Consider the following 17,214-nt stretch of genomic DNA (forward strand, 5'->3'; position numbering starts at 1 on the left):
TAGGCCTATCTTGCATAAACCCAGCCTGGTCTGGATGAATGAGACTCCAAGTTATTTGCCTTTTGAAAGATGACATTTAGGGTCATCTGCTCGCTCCAAGTCATCAGGGATAAGATTGCAGATTCCATGTGCTCTAATGGGCTTGATCCAAGCTTGGCTTTCCAACTCCCATCCTCTTCTAATAGGGCACAGCGCGTGAGAGAACAGGCACTGTTGGGAAGTAAACCGAAACCCAGGGAGGGACTGGCACTTCTCGAGGACCCACAGATACTGAGGATGGGGCACAGAACTCCATGATCCAGCAGGGAAGGTTAGGGTGAAAAGAGGACTGCTCCATCCTCATTCGGCTGGAGCCAGCTTGTGAAACTTGTTCCTCCCCACCCCCAGGCACAAATTTCGGTCTCCTCTCAAAAGAAGGAAAGACCTTCATGCATTGGTTTTAGAAGTGGGGGATCCTAGACAGAGAAGGCAGAGCAGAGTCTTAGCCAGGCAGTGTGGCCCCTATGGCCAAGTGAAAAACTGCCCCCCTCGCCCATTACGTGGCACCACGAGTTGGGAGACGCTGTTAAATATTTGTGCAGCAGTGCCCATATCTGGTGCAAGGGTCTTAGGCACCCCAGGGAAACTCTACAGCCTTGCACCCTCACCCATCACACCCTCCTCGCACCCAATTAAAGATTATGCATTTGTAATGACCAGATTTTACATCACAAAGGACATTCAAAGCACAGTCTTCTGAGGTAAAAAGTATCACTTACAATATGTATATTATATTTACATGCACTGCTGTGGTGCCAACCAGAAAACCCTGCAAACAAAGCAAGAGACACTTGGAACCCATATGGGATTAGGCCTTCTGTAATGCATCTTGGGCCTGGGCTTGACCCTCAGAGAGCCACAAGAAAACAGAATTACAATGCAATAAACTTTCTATATCAAAACAACACTAACTGTCAGCACTCAAACTGCAACAGCTCTATCTATGAAAGTTAACACTGTAAATATTACACCAGGCCGAAAACACCAATATACCCCCCTATTAGGAAAACAGAATAAGCCAAGCTGCTACAGATCTCTACATACAAATTACACACTATTGGAATACCTTACTGTCACACATGCAAAATACAGACAGACCCTCAAATACAGAATAAAGAGGCCATATACTATAAATGGAAATGTCAGACAAAAACTGAGCTGGAAACCACAACACCATACCAATAAAAAAAGAATTCGAAACTAATGAATAGAATAACATTCAATAATTAAACACTCATATAAAAATTTTCCAGACACCAATAAAATATATCAAAAACAAACACATCAAATAACACCCAATATACCTGGTAACTTTCCATTTCTGGATGCCCTGAAATTGTCATGGATTAGCAGGCAGAGTGGAAGTGAAGTTGTTGTGCACACACATACTCCCTCTCTCACTCTCACACACACATGCACTCTCTCACACACATGCTCTTTCTCACTCTCACACACACGCACACTCTCTCACATACACAGATGCTCTCTCTCACTCTCACATACCCACACGCTCTCTCCCACACACATACATACATGTTCTCTCACTCTCACATACACACATGCTCGCTCACTCTGAAAACACATATCCTCTCTCTTTCAATGCACACATGCTCTCTCTTTCTTCTCCCACACACATATCCACATGTTCTCTCTCTCTCCCACACACATATCCACATGCTCTCTCTCCCACACACATATACACATGCTCTCTCTCACTCTCCCACATATATAGACCTATGCTCTCTCTCTCCTACACACATGCTCTCACTCTCACATACACATATGCTCTCTCTCCCACTCACAAGCTCTCTCTCACTCCCCCCTTGAAGCAGCAGGCAGCAGAAGTCTCTTTCATCAGCCCCCACAGCCAAGAGAATGGACTTTCAGCCACAGGGGCTGACCCAGCTCTGGCCTTAGACTCCTTCCAACAGGGCAGGGCACACTCCTCCTCTGACTCCAAAGCAGCACAGCCCTTCCAAAATCAACAGCGTGGTCAGCAGAGCCATATTGGAAAAGCAGTGCGGCCCCGCCAGAATCAGCAGCTTGGCCAGTAGGGGCTGTGCTGCGTTTCCACTTACTAAGACCTCTCTGGCCACGCTGTTGATTTTGGCAAGGCTGCACCTCTTTTTCTCTTACTGCAGCCCTACCAGCCGCACTGCTCTTGTTGGCACATGGCGGTGCTATGGCGCCCTTTGGAAGCGGTGCCTATGGCCATATTGACCTTAGGCATGCTACAGCTCTGAGGCAAAGATGGGCATAAGAAGGGGGATGAGCAGACATAGGCGATTCCCTGGATGTCCCTTCTCTCTGGAATAGTGTCCCACAGCAGTTTAAGTCAACAGAAGGTCTATTGACTTTTAGATGCTCCCTTAAGACATGATTGTTTAAGTTTTGGAGCATTATTGAGGAGTAGGGATTTGGGGGCTATAGATTTAATAGTTTTATTATCTGGTTAAGGTCACGGAGGTGGCCTTTTTTTATATTTATGTATGTTTCTGGTGCAATATGATGTAACAGTTGTAAGCTGCTTTGTTTGCTGAAGAAGTTTTTTTTAACCTTTTTATTATTTTATTGATGTTTTATTGTATTTATTCTGTTTCCTTCTGTTATTTATTAGTTTGTATCATGTAAACCGTAAAGATAGAACCTTGTGCTCTGAATAACGGTATATAAGAATTGCACAAATAAATAATAAAGAGTGGCCTATAAAGCTTTTTAAATACATAAATGAGATGCTTATAGAGATTGTTAAGAAGGCTGCAAAAAAAAAAGGGTGCCCCTCTCCTGTTTCAGCTGAAGGAGGGAGGAAATTTATTGATACCAGTTAGCACAGCAGTTACAGCTGCTAGCGACAGGTAGAAGCCCCTTCCCGGGAAGGTTCCAGAATTACTGGCGCCCCCACCTTCTACCGCGCACAATTTTCCAAGAGAAAGTATGCACAGACATTTGTACCTGCTTTTTCTGCGCTTTTCATGGAAACCCCCCCACACACAAACACACAGGTTTGAAAATGAAATGTACGCCTGTCCCCGGGAATGTCTCCTGGCAACGCGGCTAAATTATGCACACCGTGGGTCACCGTGCACACTTTCGGCCAATATCGAGGAGGGGGGGGGGGGGTGTTTTCAGACAGCCTGATCAACCTGCCTGCAATGCTTTTTTACCCGCAAAAATTGTTTGGAAAACGTCCCTCCCCCCCCCCCCCCCCCCCCCGGGGCTGCCACCTCCCCTCCCTTCTGTGTTTCTTGCAAACAGCCGCCGCACATTTCGCGGCCGTGAGAGATTGCCACCGCACGCAACCGAAAATCTCCAGGAGAGATTCCAGCGAGCTGAAAGTGCCGGAGGAGAGTCCAGGAAAAAAGATGCACAACACGGGGGGGCTCAGGCATTTTCAATTATTTCCTGTCGATCAGGAACGGGGAAAGGGCCGTGCACTGGGGCAGCCAGGATTAAAGAGCTTTGTCTGCACTTTGCAGGATATCAGTGTGTGACGAGGACAAGCTGAGCCACAATGAATTCATCGGGGAGACCCGAGTACCACTGCGACGGCTGAAGCCAGGACAGAAGAAACACTTCAACATTTGTCTGGAGCGACAAATTCCGGTAAGTCCAGTTCCGGGACGCTTGCCCCTGGCAACGTCTCCTGACAGAGCTGTTAAAGGAGCACTCGGCCCTCCTGCCCAGTCCCCCGTGCTGTTTGCACAGGTGCAGGGGTGATCTAACAGCAGACAAAAAAACAAAAACCTTTTCTTGTTGAACATTTTTCCAGCTTAATGGTTCTTTTTCTCCATTTCTCTCCTTTGCCCTGCCTTCCTCTCTCTAGCTGGCCTCTCCCTCTTCCATGACAGCCGCTCTCAGAGGAATTTCTTTCTACCTGAAAGAGGTGAGACCCTTATTTCAGGGTCAGCAGTGCTTTCAAGCCCTTACCACAAGAAATCCAGATTCCCAGATAATTCATCTTCTTTATTTATTTACAATTTGTATGTACTGCCTTCTGCTGACAGACCAATCAAAGCGGCTTACAGCATTTAAAAATGCAAAACAGCATACAATACAAACAAGCTAAAACAAACACAATCTTTACATCTCCCTTATAGTTTCTTTCTGATCATTCTCTGAGGAGATATGAAACTTTTTTTTTTTTTGAAAGTTTGCAGTGCTGATCTTCCTCACAGAGCCTCATCCTTTCACGGGGTAACATTTGCTTTACTGTTTCACAGCTGGAAAGGGCGCAGCAGTGGGAGATGGAAGAGAGGGGCCGCATCCTGCTCTCCCTCATGTACAGCTCGGAGCAAGGGGGACTCGTGGTGGGCATCATCCGTTGTGCACACTTAGCAGCCATGGATGTCAACGGCTTCTCAGACCCCTACGTCAAGACGTGAGTCCCGAGAGAAGTGGCGGGGGGGACTTTTAGTGATGTGTTTCATTCCCTGACTACTGTCAGTATCCTCTTATACTCCCTCCCCTAGTACTGAGAACTCTGTTGCAGTCACTTTCCTGTCACACAGAAACATAAAATATGGCAGCGCATGAAGACCATAAGGCCCCTTCAGTTGGACCATATTCCCATCCTGTGGCAATACCGTCCGCCAGGGATTGACAGCCAGGGCTGCAGACTGTTCTGCTTTCCAAGATATTTACATTCACTGCCCATAACATGTATTTGCAGATGTATAGTCTAAGAACTGGGCTAATTTGCACAGCTAGGCTACCCAGAGAACAAGAACTGCCTGCGGTCCTCAAGGACTGAAATGGAGAATCCCTACTCTAGACCTTACTTGTTCTCTGGCATTAAGTTTAGTTCATAAATCACAAAAGTTCCCAGCTTATGCCAGCAGTTAAATCAATAGCAAAGTCTGAGAGGCAAAACCCACTGGTGCAAAAAATATTTACAAGAAAAAAACATTTTTTAACAAGAGCAATTTTATACATATATAAAATGTATATATTAATCCTCGCTTTCTCCCTCTCCCTCTATATATATATATATATATATATATATATATATATAAACATTTCTCTTGTTAACATGTTTTTTGTAAACATTTTTTGCAATAGAGGGCTTTGCCTCATACTTTGTTAATGATTAATTTTAGTTCCCCATTGTTAAGGATCCTCTGGGGTTAACATTCAGACATTTTGGCTAATTTCAGGACCTAGCCAGGCAAAATGACGATTTTAAATTTCCTGCCACTCCAAATGCCTCCAACTTGTTCAGCCAGATAAAAGTTAGCCAGATAAGTTGGAGGCATTCTTGGGTGGAGTTAAGTTAGCCGGATAACTTATCTGGCTAACTCCAATATTCAGATTAACCAGATAAGTTATGCAACTATGTCTGGTCATGCCAGAGAACAGTCCTAAAGTTAGCAAGATACATTTATACTACTACTACTACTACTATTTTTCATTTCTAAAGCACTACTAGACATACACAGTGCTCTACAAGTACACACAAGATGTATATTTGGAATCTGCCTTGAACATAATATGGATGCAACTTAAATAAATAAAGAGGAGATAGTCTCTGCTCCATGGAGCAGAACATTTAGTCAAGACAAACATATGTGACAAACCAAACTTTATAAGAAGCATATTTATTGTAGAGAAGTGATTATAATTTAAAAGCAGCTTCAAAAAGGTGAGTTTTTAAATTGGATTTAAATATGGCTAGAGAAAGCATGATACACAGACTCAGGAAGTCTATTCCAGACATATGGTACAGCAAGGTGGACAGTGTGGAGCTGGCAGTGGAGGAGAAGGGCACAGATAAGAGTGACTTGCTCAATGAATGCAGCTCACGAGGAGGAGCGTAGGGAGAGAGAAGAGAAGATGTGTGATGAGGAGCAGCAGAACAAATGCATTTATAGGTGAGAAAGAGAGGCTTGAACTGAATGCAGAAGCAAAATAGAGAGCCAATATAATGATTTAGAGAAGAGGATTATATGGTTTATCCGGCTACCTACGACTTTATCCGGCTATGTTCACGGGAACTCCTAATCGGCACTTTGGCAGTACTCCACTAAATATCTGGTGACAATTTATTCAGCTAACTTTAGTTGGATAAATTGCCTGCTCGCTGTGCTTCCGAATATTTAGTTTAGTTTAATTTACTTTATTGATTTGTTAAGTTGCTTTTCTAAAGACAAATCAAAGTGATGTAAAATTAAATCCACATACATAATAGTTTTAAACAATAATTAAATCAACTCATAGTATGACAGGAATAAAACTAAACAACCATAAACAATAAAGCAATTCAAGTACTAAATAAAATTGCCAATAAAGCAGATTAAAAGCTATTAAAAGCCTGATTAAATAGCTAATAAACAGGCCGATACAGTACAGCACTGTTAGCCTGCTTTTGGACGCGCGTTTTCCCTTACCCCTTATTCAGTAAGGGGAGGAAAACGCGCGTCCAACCCGCGGCACCTAATAGCCCCCTCAACATTCAAATGCATGTTAATGGCCCTATTAGGTATGCGCGCACGATTCAGAAAGAAAAATGTGCAGCCAAGCCGCACATTTTACTTTCAGAAATTAGCGCCGACCCAAAGGTCGGCGCTAATTTCTTCCGGCACCGGGAAAGTGCACAGAAAAGCTGTACAAACTGCTTTTCTGTGCACCCTCCGATTTAATATCATAGCGATATTAAGTTGGAGGTCTTAGAGGTCCCGAAGAGTAAAAAAAGTAAAAAAATAAATAAATTTGAATTCGGCCCACTGCTGTCGGAACGAAAACCGGACGCTCAGTTTTGCCAGCATCCAGTTTCTGAGCCCATGGCTGTCAGCGGGCTCGAGAACCGACGCTGGCAAAATTGAGCGTCGGCTGTCAAACCCACTGACAGCCGCCGCTCCTGTCCAAAAAGAGCTAGGGACGCGCTAGTGTCCCTAGCGCCTCTTTTTACCGCCGGGCCTAATTGAAATAAATTAAAATACTGAATATCGACCGGAAAGGGAGGTCATTCTTTAAAATGCAATGTGGTCTTCTCACGTGCGTTAGGGCCTTATCGCGTGCAATAACTCCCTAATGCACATGATAGCGACCGCATCGCAACGTTAAAATTTAAATGAGGGAAAGGGGAGGGGTTAGGGTGGGGTTTGGGCAGGGTTAGTAAAAAAAAATTTTTCCCGGTACCACTGCGAGCGATAATGTTTTAGACATTATTGCCGGCAGTAGCACCGGAAATAACACCACTTTTTATGGTGGCGCTATGGGAGCAATAGTGTGCACCACGCTGCAACCACAATGGGCGAAAACGCACCACCGTGATTCGGCCAGGTACACACTATCGCCCCCCTTTTAATTTTATAGCGGAATGATGAATCTAGGCCAAAGACCTCTCTGTGCTTATTCCAGGCTTTCTTGAATTCTGATACTGGTTTTGTCTCTACCACTTCCACTTTGAGGACACTCCATGCAGCCACACCCTTTCTGGGAAGAAATATTTTCTGATGTTATTCCACTGTCTAATCCCCTTTAGCCTCATCCCATGACACCCCTTAAGCTGAAAATTACTTTCTAGTGAAAATGCTTACTACTTATGCATTATTTATTCCTTTGAGGTCCTTGAATTTTTCTCCTCTCGGTTCCTTAAGTCTCATCTCAGAAGGCTTCTGATGCAGACTGTGCACCATTTTGGTAGCCCACCTCTGGTCTGCCTCTACTCTTTATATACCCTGTTGGAGTTAAAATCTCGAGAACTGCATACAATAATCTCATGAAGGTACAAAAAACAAAAGGTAGAACAAACTGATTCCAAAGCTCTAATAGCTTTAACATGAAGGAATCATATTACAAATATCTTTAATTGATAAACAAAAACAATTTTAAAAAATCCCATAATCTCAAATGATCAAGATACAATGAAATTGCATGTAATGAACATGTTATCATACATGCACAGAAAAATCCTATATAATATACTGCAAACAACTCGTTTATTCCAAAGAGAACAAAGTTACCATAATAATACATATACATCATAGAAAACAATGCATCCTTGAAGCAGTGAGACAATGGGGCGGATTTTCAAAGCCTACGCACGTAAATCCAGGTGGATTTACGCGCGTAGGCGGGGTTACGCGTGCCAAACCTATTTTGCATAGGCCCGGCGACGCGCGCAATCCCCAGGACGCGTGCAAGTCCCGGGGCTTGAAAAATGGGCGGGGCGAGGGCATGGCCAGAGGCCTCTCCACTGCCGCTGGGCCCGGGGATCACGTGTTGGCACTCGGCCGGTGTGCGCAACCTACGCCTGCCTAGAGGCAGGCGCAATTTCTGCAACAAAGGTTAGGGGGGGTTAGGTAGGGCTGGGGGGTGGGTTAGGTAGGGGAAGGGAGGGGAAGGTGGGGGGGGGTGAAAGGAAAGTTCCCTCCGAGGCCGCTTCGATTTCGGAGCAGCCTCGGAGGGAACAGGGAATGCCCTAGGGCTCGGTGCGCGCAAGGTGCACAAGTGTGCGCCCCCTTGTGTGCGCCGACCCCGGATTTTATAACATGCGCGCGGCTCATCTAGGCTTCCTCAGGGGATGTGTGCCAATAATTTGCCGAAAAGAGGCATGCTGTGAAACGATCCCAATGTTCAGAAAAAACTATTGGGAACATTTCCAGACCAGACTGAAGTAGCTATGTCTACAAAACGATAATATGAACAAAAAAATGATTTCAGTGAGACTGGGAACGTCATATACCATTGTTATAATAATTAATACGGAGTGTGAGATGTTACCTTAAGTTTAATAAAAATCTGTAAATTCAGGATATATAGCAGGCTCCTTGTAGTGAGTTCAATCCCCACAGAATAATCTTCAACAAATACATAAAGTTGATTATAGTGCACTGTCCAGAAACAATTAAATATCCTTTATACGAACAGTAAAATGATCCTTATTTACCTCATAAATCATTCTCAACAATATAACTAGAAGATCTTAAACATCGGAAGGATCCACATGGGAATGCCTGTGTGTCACTGCTGTGCTATGTTCGCTCTTTGTGATTATGCGATTTCATTATATATGTACAGATCTACAAACTATAAATAAAGTTTAACAGAGTAATCTTATATATCATTCAAAGAAGTATAAATAAGTAAATAGAAATTACTCCAAATTTAATGTGAAACTTGCTGCTTGTTTTTACAGATGCTTATGTATGATTAATATCGATAACATGTTCATTACATGCAATTTCATTGTATCTTGATCATTTGAAATTATGGAATATTTGTAAGATACAAAATAATCTAAATCATATGGGCCACATATAAATTGTAAGGGCTGTGAAAATGGAGGAGCACCCGGGAGGCGGTGTAGTGCTTTATGTCCGGGACGGCATAGAGCCCAACAGGATAAACATCCTGCATGAGACTAAATGCACAATCGAATCTTTATGGGTAGAAATCCCTTGTGTGTTGGGGAAGACTATAGTGATAGGAATATACTACCGTCCACCTGGTCAAGATGGTGAGATGGACAGTGAAATGCTAAGAGAAATTAGGGAAGCTAACCAAATTGGTAGTGTGGTAATAATGGGAGACTTCAATTACCCCAATATTGACTGGGTAAATGTATCATCGGGACATGCTAGAGAGATAAAGTTCCTGGATGGAATAAATGACAGTTTTATGAAGCAATTGGTTCAGGAACCGACAAGAGAGGGAGCAATTTTAGATCTAATTCTCAGTGGAGCACAGGACTTGGTGAGAGAGGTAACGGTGGTGGGGCCGCTTGGCAATAGTGATCATAATATGATCAAATTTGAATTAATGACTGGAAAGAGGACAGTAAGCAAATCCACGGCTCTCGTGCTAGACTTTCAAAAGAGAAACTTTGATAAAATGAGAAAAATAGTTAGAAAAAAACTGAAAGCAGCTACAAAGGTAAAAAGTGTGCAAGAGGCATGGACATTGTTAAAAATACTACCCTAAACACAGAGTCCAGATGTATTCCACACATTAAGAAAGATGGAAAGAAGGCAAAACGATTACCAGCATGGTTAAAAGGGGAGGTGAAAGAAGCTATTTTAGCCAAAAGATCTTCATTCAAAAACTGGAAGAAGGATCCAACAGAAGAAAATAAGATAATGCATAAGCATTGGCAAGTTAAATGTAAGATATTGATAAGACAGGTTAAGAGAGAATTTGAAAAGAAGTTGGCCGTAGAGGCAAAAACTCACAGTAAAAACTTTTTAAAATATATCCGAAGCAGAAAGCCTGTGAGGGAGTCAGTTGGACCGTTAGATGATTGAGGGGTTAAAGGGGCACTTAGAGAAGATAAGGCCATTGCGGATCGATTAAATGATTTCTGTGCTTCAGTGCTTACTGAAGAGGGTGTTGGGGAGATACCCATACTGGAGAAGGTTTTCAAGGATAATATTTCAGATGGACTGAACCAAATCACGGTGAATCTAGCAGATGTGGTAGGCCTGATTGACAAACTGTAGTAAATCACCTAGACTGGATGGTATACACCCCAGGGTTCTGTAGGAACTAAAAAATGAAATTTCAGACCTATTAGCAAAAATTTGTAACCTATCATTAAAATCATCCATTGTACCTGAAGACTGGAGGGTGGCTAATGTAACCCCAATATTTAAAAAGGGCTCCAGGGGTGATCGGGGAAACTACAGACCAGTGAGCCTGACTTCAGTGCCAGGAAAAATTGTGGAAAGTTTTCTAAACATCAAAATCACAGAACATATAGAAAGACATGGTTTAATGGAACAAAGTCAGCATGGCTTTACCCAAGGCAAGTCTTGCCTCACAAATCTGCTTCACTTTTTTGAAGGAGTTAATAAACATGTGGATAAAGGTGAACCGGTAGATGTAGTATACTTGGATTTTCAGAAGGCATTTAACAAAGTTCCTCTTCATAGGTTTCTAGGAAAAGTAAAAAGTCATGGGATAGGAGGCGATGTCCTTTTGTGGATTACAAATTGGCTAAAAGACAGGAAACAGAGAGTAAGATTAAATGGACAATTTTCTCAGTGGAAGGGAGTGGGCAGTGGAGTGCCTCAGGGATCTGTATTGGGACCCATACTTTTCAATATATGTATTTATTTATTTAAAAACTTTTCTATACCATCATTAAGCTAGATTACCATCACAATGGTTTACAAAAAGGCACAAATACAAGTAAAAGTTGATTAGTGTAGCTAACATAATATAGGTGTGCCATCATTGGACTGTAACATATTTGTTCTAATAAAAACTCTAAGTTGAATTTAGTTGAGATGTTGGGAAAACTACATTTGGTTGGAAAACTATATTTATAAATGATCTGGAAAGAAATACGACGAGTGAGATAATCAAATTTGCAGATGATACAAAATTGTTCAGAGTAGTTAAATCACAAGCTGATTGTGATAAATTGCAGGAAGCCCTTGTGAGACTGGAAAATTGGGCATCAAAATGGCAGATGAAATTTAATGTGGATAAGTGCAAGGTGATGGATATAGGGAAAAATAACCCATGCTATAGTTACACAATGTTAGGTTCCATATTAGGAGCTACCATCCAGGAAAGAGATCTAGGCATCATAGTGGATAACACATTGAAATCATCAGTTCAGTGTGCTGCGGCAAGCAAACAGAATGTTGGGAATTATTAGAAAGGGAATGGTGAATAAAACGGAAAATGACATAATGCCTCTGTATCGCTCCATGGTGAGACTGCACCATAATTACTGTGTACAATTCTGGTCGCCGCATCTCAAAAAAATATAGTTGCAATGAGAAGGTACAGAGAAGGGCGACCAAAATGATAAAAGGAATGGAACAGTTCCCCTATGAGGAAAGACTAAAGAGGTTAGGACTTTTCAGCTTGGAGAAGAGACGACTGAGGTGGGATATGATAGAGATGTTTAAAATCATGAGAGGTCTAGAACGGGTAAATGTGAATCAGTTATTTACTCTTTCGGATAATAGAAAGACTAGGGGGCACTCCATGAAGTTAGCATGAGGCACATTTAAAACTAATCGGAGAAAGTTCTTTTTCACTCAACGCACAATTAAACTCTGGAATTTGTTGCCAGAGGATGTGGTTGGTGCAGTTAGTGTAGCTGTGTTTAAAAAAGGATTGGATAAGTTCTTGAAGGAGAAGTCCATTACCTGCTATTAATTAAGTTGACTTAGAAAATAGTCACTGCTATTACTAACAGTAACATGGAATAGACTTAGGGGCAGAATTTAAAACACCTGCGTGTGTAAATCCAGCTGGATTTACGCGCGCAAGGGACTTGCACGCCGGCGTGCCTATGTTACATAAGCCGCCGACGTGCGCAAAGCCCCAGGACACGCGCAAGTCCTGGTGCTTTGGTTGGGGGCGTGTCGGGGGCATGTCAGTGGCGGTGCGGCATTCGGGGGCGTTCCAAGGGCGGGGGCCGTGGGCATGGTGCCGGCCCTGGGGCATTCCAGGGGTGTGGCCGAGGAGTCCAAACCAGCCCCCGGGCCGGGGAATGGCACGCTGGCAGCCCGCCGGCATGCGCAGGTTACGCCTGCCTTGGGCAGGCGTAACTTTCTTAACAAAGGTAGGGGGGATTTAGTTAGGGCTCGGGGGTGGGTTAGATAGAGGAAGGGAGGGGAAGGGGGGGGGGGGGCCAGGAAAAAAGTTCCCTCCGAGGCCGCGCATGTTATAAAATCGGGCGTAAATTTGTTTGCGCCAGGTTGCGTGAACAAATTTACAGCCGCGCATAACTTTAAAAATCTACACCTTAGTTTTTGGGTACTTGCCAGGTTCTTATGGCCTGGATTGGCCACTGTTGGAAACAGGATGCTGGGCTTGATGGACCCTTGGTCTGACCCAATATGGCATGTTCTCAGTGGAAAAGTGTAAACAGTGGAGTGCCTCAGACCGGTGCTTTTCAATATATATATAAATGATCTGGATAGTAATACGACGAGTGAGGTTTTCAAATTTGCAGATGATACAAAATTGTTCAGAGTAGTTAAATCACAAGCGGACTGTGATACATTACAGTAGGACCTTGCAAGACTGGAAGATTGGGCATCCAAATGGCAGATGAAATTTAATGTGGACAAGTGCAAGGTGTTGCATATAGGGAAAAATAACCCTTGCTGTAGTTACACGATGTTAGGTTCCATATTAGGAGCTACCACCCAGGAAAAAGATCTAGGCATCGTAGTGGATAATACTTTAAAATCGTTGGCTCAGTGTGCTGCAGCAGTCAAAAAAGCAAACAGAATGTTAGGAATTATTAGGAAGGGCAAATGTCATAATGCCTCTATATCGCTCCATGGTGAGACCACACCTGGAATACTGTGTACAATTCTGGTCGCCGCATCTCAAAAAAGATATAGTTGCGATGGAGAAGGTACAGAGAAGGGCAACCAAAATGATAAAGGGGATGGAACAGCTCCCCTATGAGGAAAGGCTGAAGAGGTTAGTGCTGTTCAGCTTGGAGAAGAGACGGCTGAGGGGGGATATGATAGAGGTCTTTAAGATCATGAGAGGTCTTGAACGAGTAGATGTGAATCTGTTATTTACATTTTCGAATAATAGAAGGACTAGGGGACATTCCATGAAGTTAGCAAGTAGCACATTTAAGGCTAATCGGAGAAAATTCTTTTTCACTCATCACACAATAAAGCTCTGGAATTTGTTGCCAGAGGATGTGGTTAGTGCAGTTAGTGTAGCTGGGTTCAAAAAAGGTTTGGATAAGTTCTTGGAGGAGAAGTCCATTAATGGCTATTAATCTGTTAGAATCGGTGTTGCGGGCTCCTGAAAGAGGGAGGAGTTAGCAATCTGTTAAGGTTTAGACTGCGGAGTTAGCAATCTGTTATGATCTGCTCCTCCAGAGAGGAGGAGCTAGCAATCTGTTAGGATCTGCTATGCTGATGAGAGGAGCAAGCAGATGAGAATTAGCAGTCTGTTGTGCTCAGCTCCTGAAGTGGGAAGAATGAGCACTCTAATGTAAATAGGTGAATCCTTGGGCCGATGGCAGATGACAGCGCCCCCAGGAGGATATCCTGAGAGGGTCCACCGGCTAGGCTTGGGTATGGAGACAGGCACAGATAGTTCTTTATTAGACAGGTTAGTAGAACCACCAGAGGTGGCAGTAATGAGCTGATATGCCCGGCAGGGCTGAAGTCCCTCAGGTACTGGAACAGCGATCCCAGAGTTGCTGAGCTGTAGAGAGACTAAGATAGTGAGTAGACATGGTATGCTGTATACATAGCCAGTAGTAGATGGCACACTCACATAGATTCTTAAGAAGGCTCAATAGCTGGAAAGGGTTAGGCCCTAGAGGAGCGAGAATCTGGTTCCAGGGAAAGCTCTGAGAGAGCGATGGTAACTCACAATTGTCTGTATCTGTAATGGCTTCCAAGTAGTAGAGAATCTTCAGTGTATTCAGGAACATGGGCCCTCGAGGAGCGAGTACCGGTTCCTATCTGTAATCTGAAACAGTAACTCACAAATGTCTGTACCTGCGATAGCTTCCAGACAGTAGAGAATCTTCAGAGTGTTTAGGAACATGGGCCCTCGAGGAGCGAGTACCAGTTCCTATCTGTAATCTGAAATAGTAACTCACAATGTCTGTATCTGCGATCGCTTCCAGGCAATAGAGAGTCTTCTGAGTGTTCAGGAAAATAGGCCCTCGAGGAGCAAGTACTGGTTCCTCTCTGCAATCTGAAATCAAGAAAAAAAGCGAGGCCCCCGAGGAGTGGGTACCCCTGGTAAGTCCGAGGAAGCAGAGTGGCGTAGAGAGAAACGGGTCCAGATGAATCCCCGCAATCAATCCTTGCTAACTCAAATCGTAAGCTCAAGTGAAGACCTTTTATGTTGGAAGCGGATGACGTCAATACAGGGGGACGCCCCTGAGGTTCGCCCCCTTGCTAGTACATACTTCGGAGCGCACACGTGTGCCCTAAGTCATCAGGAATATGGCGGATCCGCAGCGTCAAGCCATTCCAGAGATGCCGGGGAGAGGTGGCATGGAGATGCTGTGGCAGCAAGCCATCCATCAGAGGGTGGAGCAAGGGCGAAAAGCAGCCACGAGCGCAACATAATCAAGTTTAGTTAGGGAATAGCCACTGCTATTAATTGCATCAGTAGCATGGGATCTTCTTAGTGTTTGGGTAATTGCCAGGTTCTTGTGGCCTGGTTTGGCCTATGTTGGAAACAGGATGCTGGGCTTGATGGACCCTTGGTCTGACCCAGCATGGCAATTTCTTATGTTCTTTCATAACTAGATTGACAGACTAAAGAATAACAAACCACAAGGACTGGATGGTATTCACTCCAGAGTTCTGAAGGAAGTCAATAATGAATTTTCAGACTTGTTTCTGGTGATTTGCAACCTATCATTCAAAACAGCCATAGCAACAGAAGACTGAAGGTTGGTCAATGTGATGCCAGTTATTTAAAAGGGTTCCAGGGATGATCTGGGAAACTATAGACTGGTGAGCCTGATGTTGGTGGTAGGTAAAATGGTAGAAGTCATTCTTAGAAACAAAATTACTGACCATATAAATATTTATTTATTTTAAAATCTTATATACCGCAAAATCCAAAAACGTATTTTTCAATGTGGTTTACATCACATACATAAATATATTAAAAAATCTATTTAAAACAATACCTAAAATCACTAATTAAAATAAGAAATCAACTAAACACAAAAGCTTCATTAAACAGTAGTGTCTTAATCTGTTGTCTGAATTCCTTGCTGTTCTTCTCTTTTCTCAGCTGCTCTGGCAACAATTTCCACATAGTGCCCTGCACGCGTAAATCCTCCTGGATTTATGCGCGCAGGGCACTCGTGCGCCGGCGTACCTATTTTGCATAGGCCGACGGCGCGCGCAAAGCCCCGGGACGCGCGTAAGTCCCGGGGCTTCGTAAAAGGGGCGTGTCCGGGGCGTGTCCAGGGGCAGGGGGCGGGACGGGACAGGAGGGAGTTTCTCTTTGAAAATGTGTTTGCAGGGTTTCAAAATTGCCTCTGTAGTCATCTAGATATCGTTCCTCCTGTCATCTCTCTGTTTATCATTATACTTACATGCCTTATCCTCCCTCTTCAGAATAGGTGGCCTTCCCACCTATATGTATTTCTCCACTTTGTTCATAGGGGGTGATCACCTGGATTTAAACCGCTTCTACCCATCGCCTCCTCATTTAGTTTTAAACTTTTCTCTGTGCATGATCTGCGCTGTTCAGCTAGGATCACAGTTCCCTTCTCAGACAAATGTAGGCCATTACTACCGCAGAGTCTTTTAACTTCTCCAGGTAGGTAGAGCCCCAGTTCCCATGAAATACAAGTGCCTCTTCCTTGAACCAGTTATTCAGCCAGGTATTTCAGTTTCTCCTGCCTTCCCCCATCCCCCACACAGGTACTTTTGAGAAAAGGGTACAAGGCCTGACAGCTGCCCGAGAGCCTTCCCTCTGAACTCCTCTTGTGCTACACTGACCAGGTTCCTAGCCAGCTCATTTGTCCCCAGGTGGACTTTGACAGTGGTCCTCAGCCCAGTCCTCGGGGACCCACCTGGCAAGTCAGGTTTTCAGCGTCTCCACATCGAATCGGACTGTGATTATATATGTTCTTTTTTATTTTTTTTTCTTGTTTCTTCTTAATGATTGCAGGCAGCGCTGCCTATTCTTGTAATTTGCTTTTTCTTTTGCGGCTTGAATTGTTTATCTGCATGGCTTTTTCTTTCTTTGAGTTGACTATTTGGGAATATATTGATTGATGACTTTTTCCTTTTGTTCAAGACTGGTTCTTGGAAACTTATGTGGAAGTCTGATTAAATCTATCTCATGCATATTCATTGTGGATATCTTGAAAGCTGAAACTGACCGAGTGGTCCTCCAAAACAGCTATACTATGATGGCAATCTCTGATACAGAGAATCCCATTACACTCACTTCCCTGTTAAAAAGAACTCTATTACACTCCCTAACAGTGAGAACCCCCCCATTACAAGGACTGCCCAGATAATGAAACCTCTGCGAGCTGCTCACAATGCACGTGCACCTTGTGAGACAGTTCCTTTCTTGTGTGTGCAGATTCTGTAGATCAGGGTTACACAGTTACAGTCCTGGAAAGCCACAAACAGGTGTGAGGATCAGGGTTACCATTGTACAAAAATTAGTGCCTTATGCCAAGTGTATGCATATATTATTCCTTATGGTTTTCCTGAAAACCAGACCTCGAGGCCCAGTATTGCACAC

General features: G+C 43.6%; 1 protein-coding gene across 1 annotated transcript in view; it reads left to right on the forward strand.

The window, feature by feature from the left end:
- The window catches only part of DOC2A (double C2 domain alpha), a 97,267-nt gene that overhangs the window by 16,292 nt on the left and 63,761 nt on the right, over positions 1-17,214 (forward strand). The window contains exons 5-7 of the mRNA XM_029606946.1: positions 3,516-3,642; positions 3,863-3,922; positions 4,260-4,417. Of these exons, the coding sequence (XP_029462806.1) occupies positions 3,516-3,642; positions 3,863-3,922; positions 4,260-4,417 (345 nt within the window). The remainder of the gene's footprint in view (positions 1-3,515; positions 3,643-3,862; positions 3,923-4,259; positions 4,418-17,214) is intronic.

This window comes from Rhinatrema bivittatum, chromosome 6 (genome assembly GCF_901001135.1).
Source record: "Rhinatrema bivittatum chromosome 6, aRhiBiv1.1, whole genome shotgun sequence".
In the NCBI taxonomy this organism is placed as follows: domain Eukaryota; kingdom Metazoa; phylum Chordata; class Amphibia; order Gymnophiona; family Rhinatrematidae; genus Rhinatrema; species Rhinatrema bivittatum.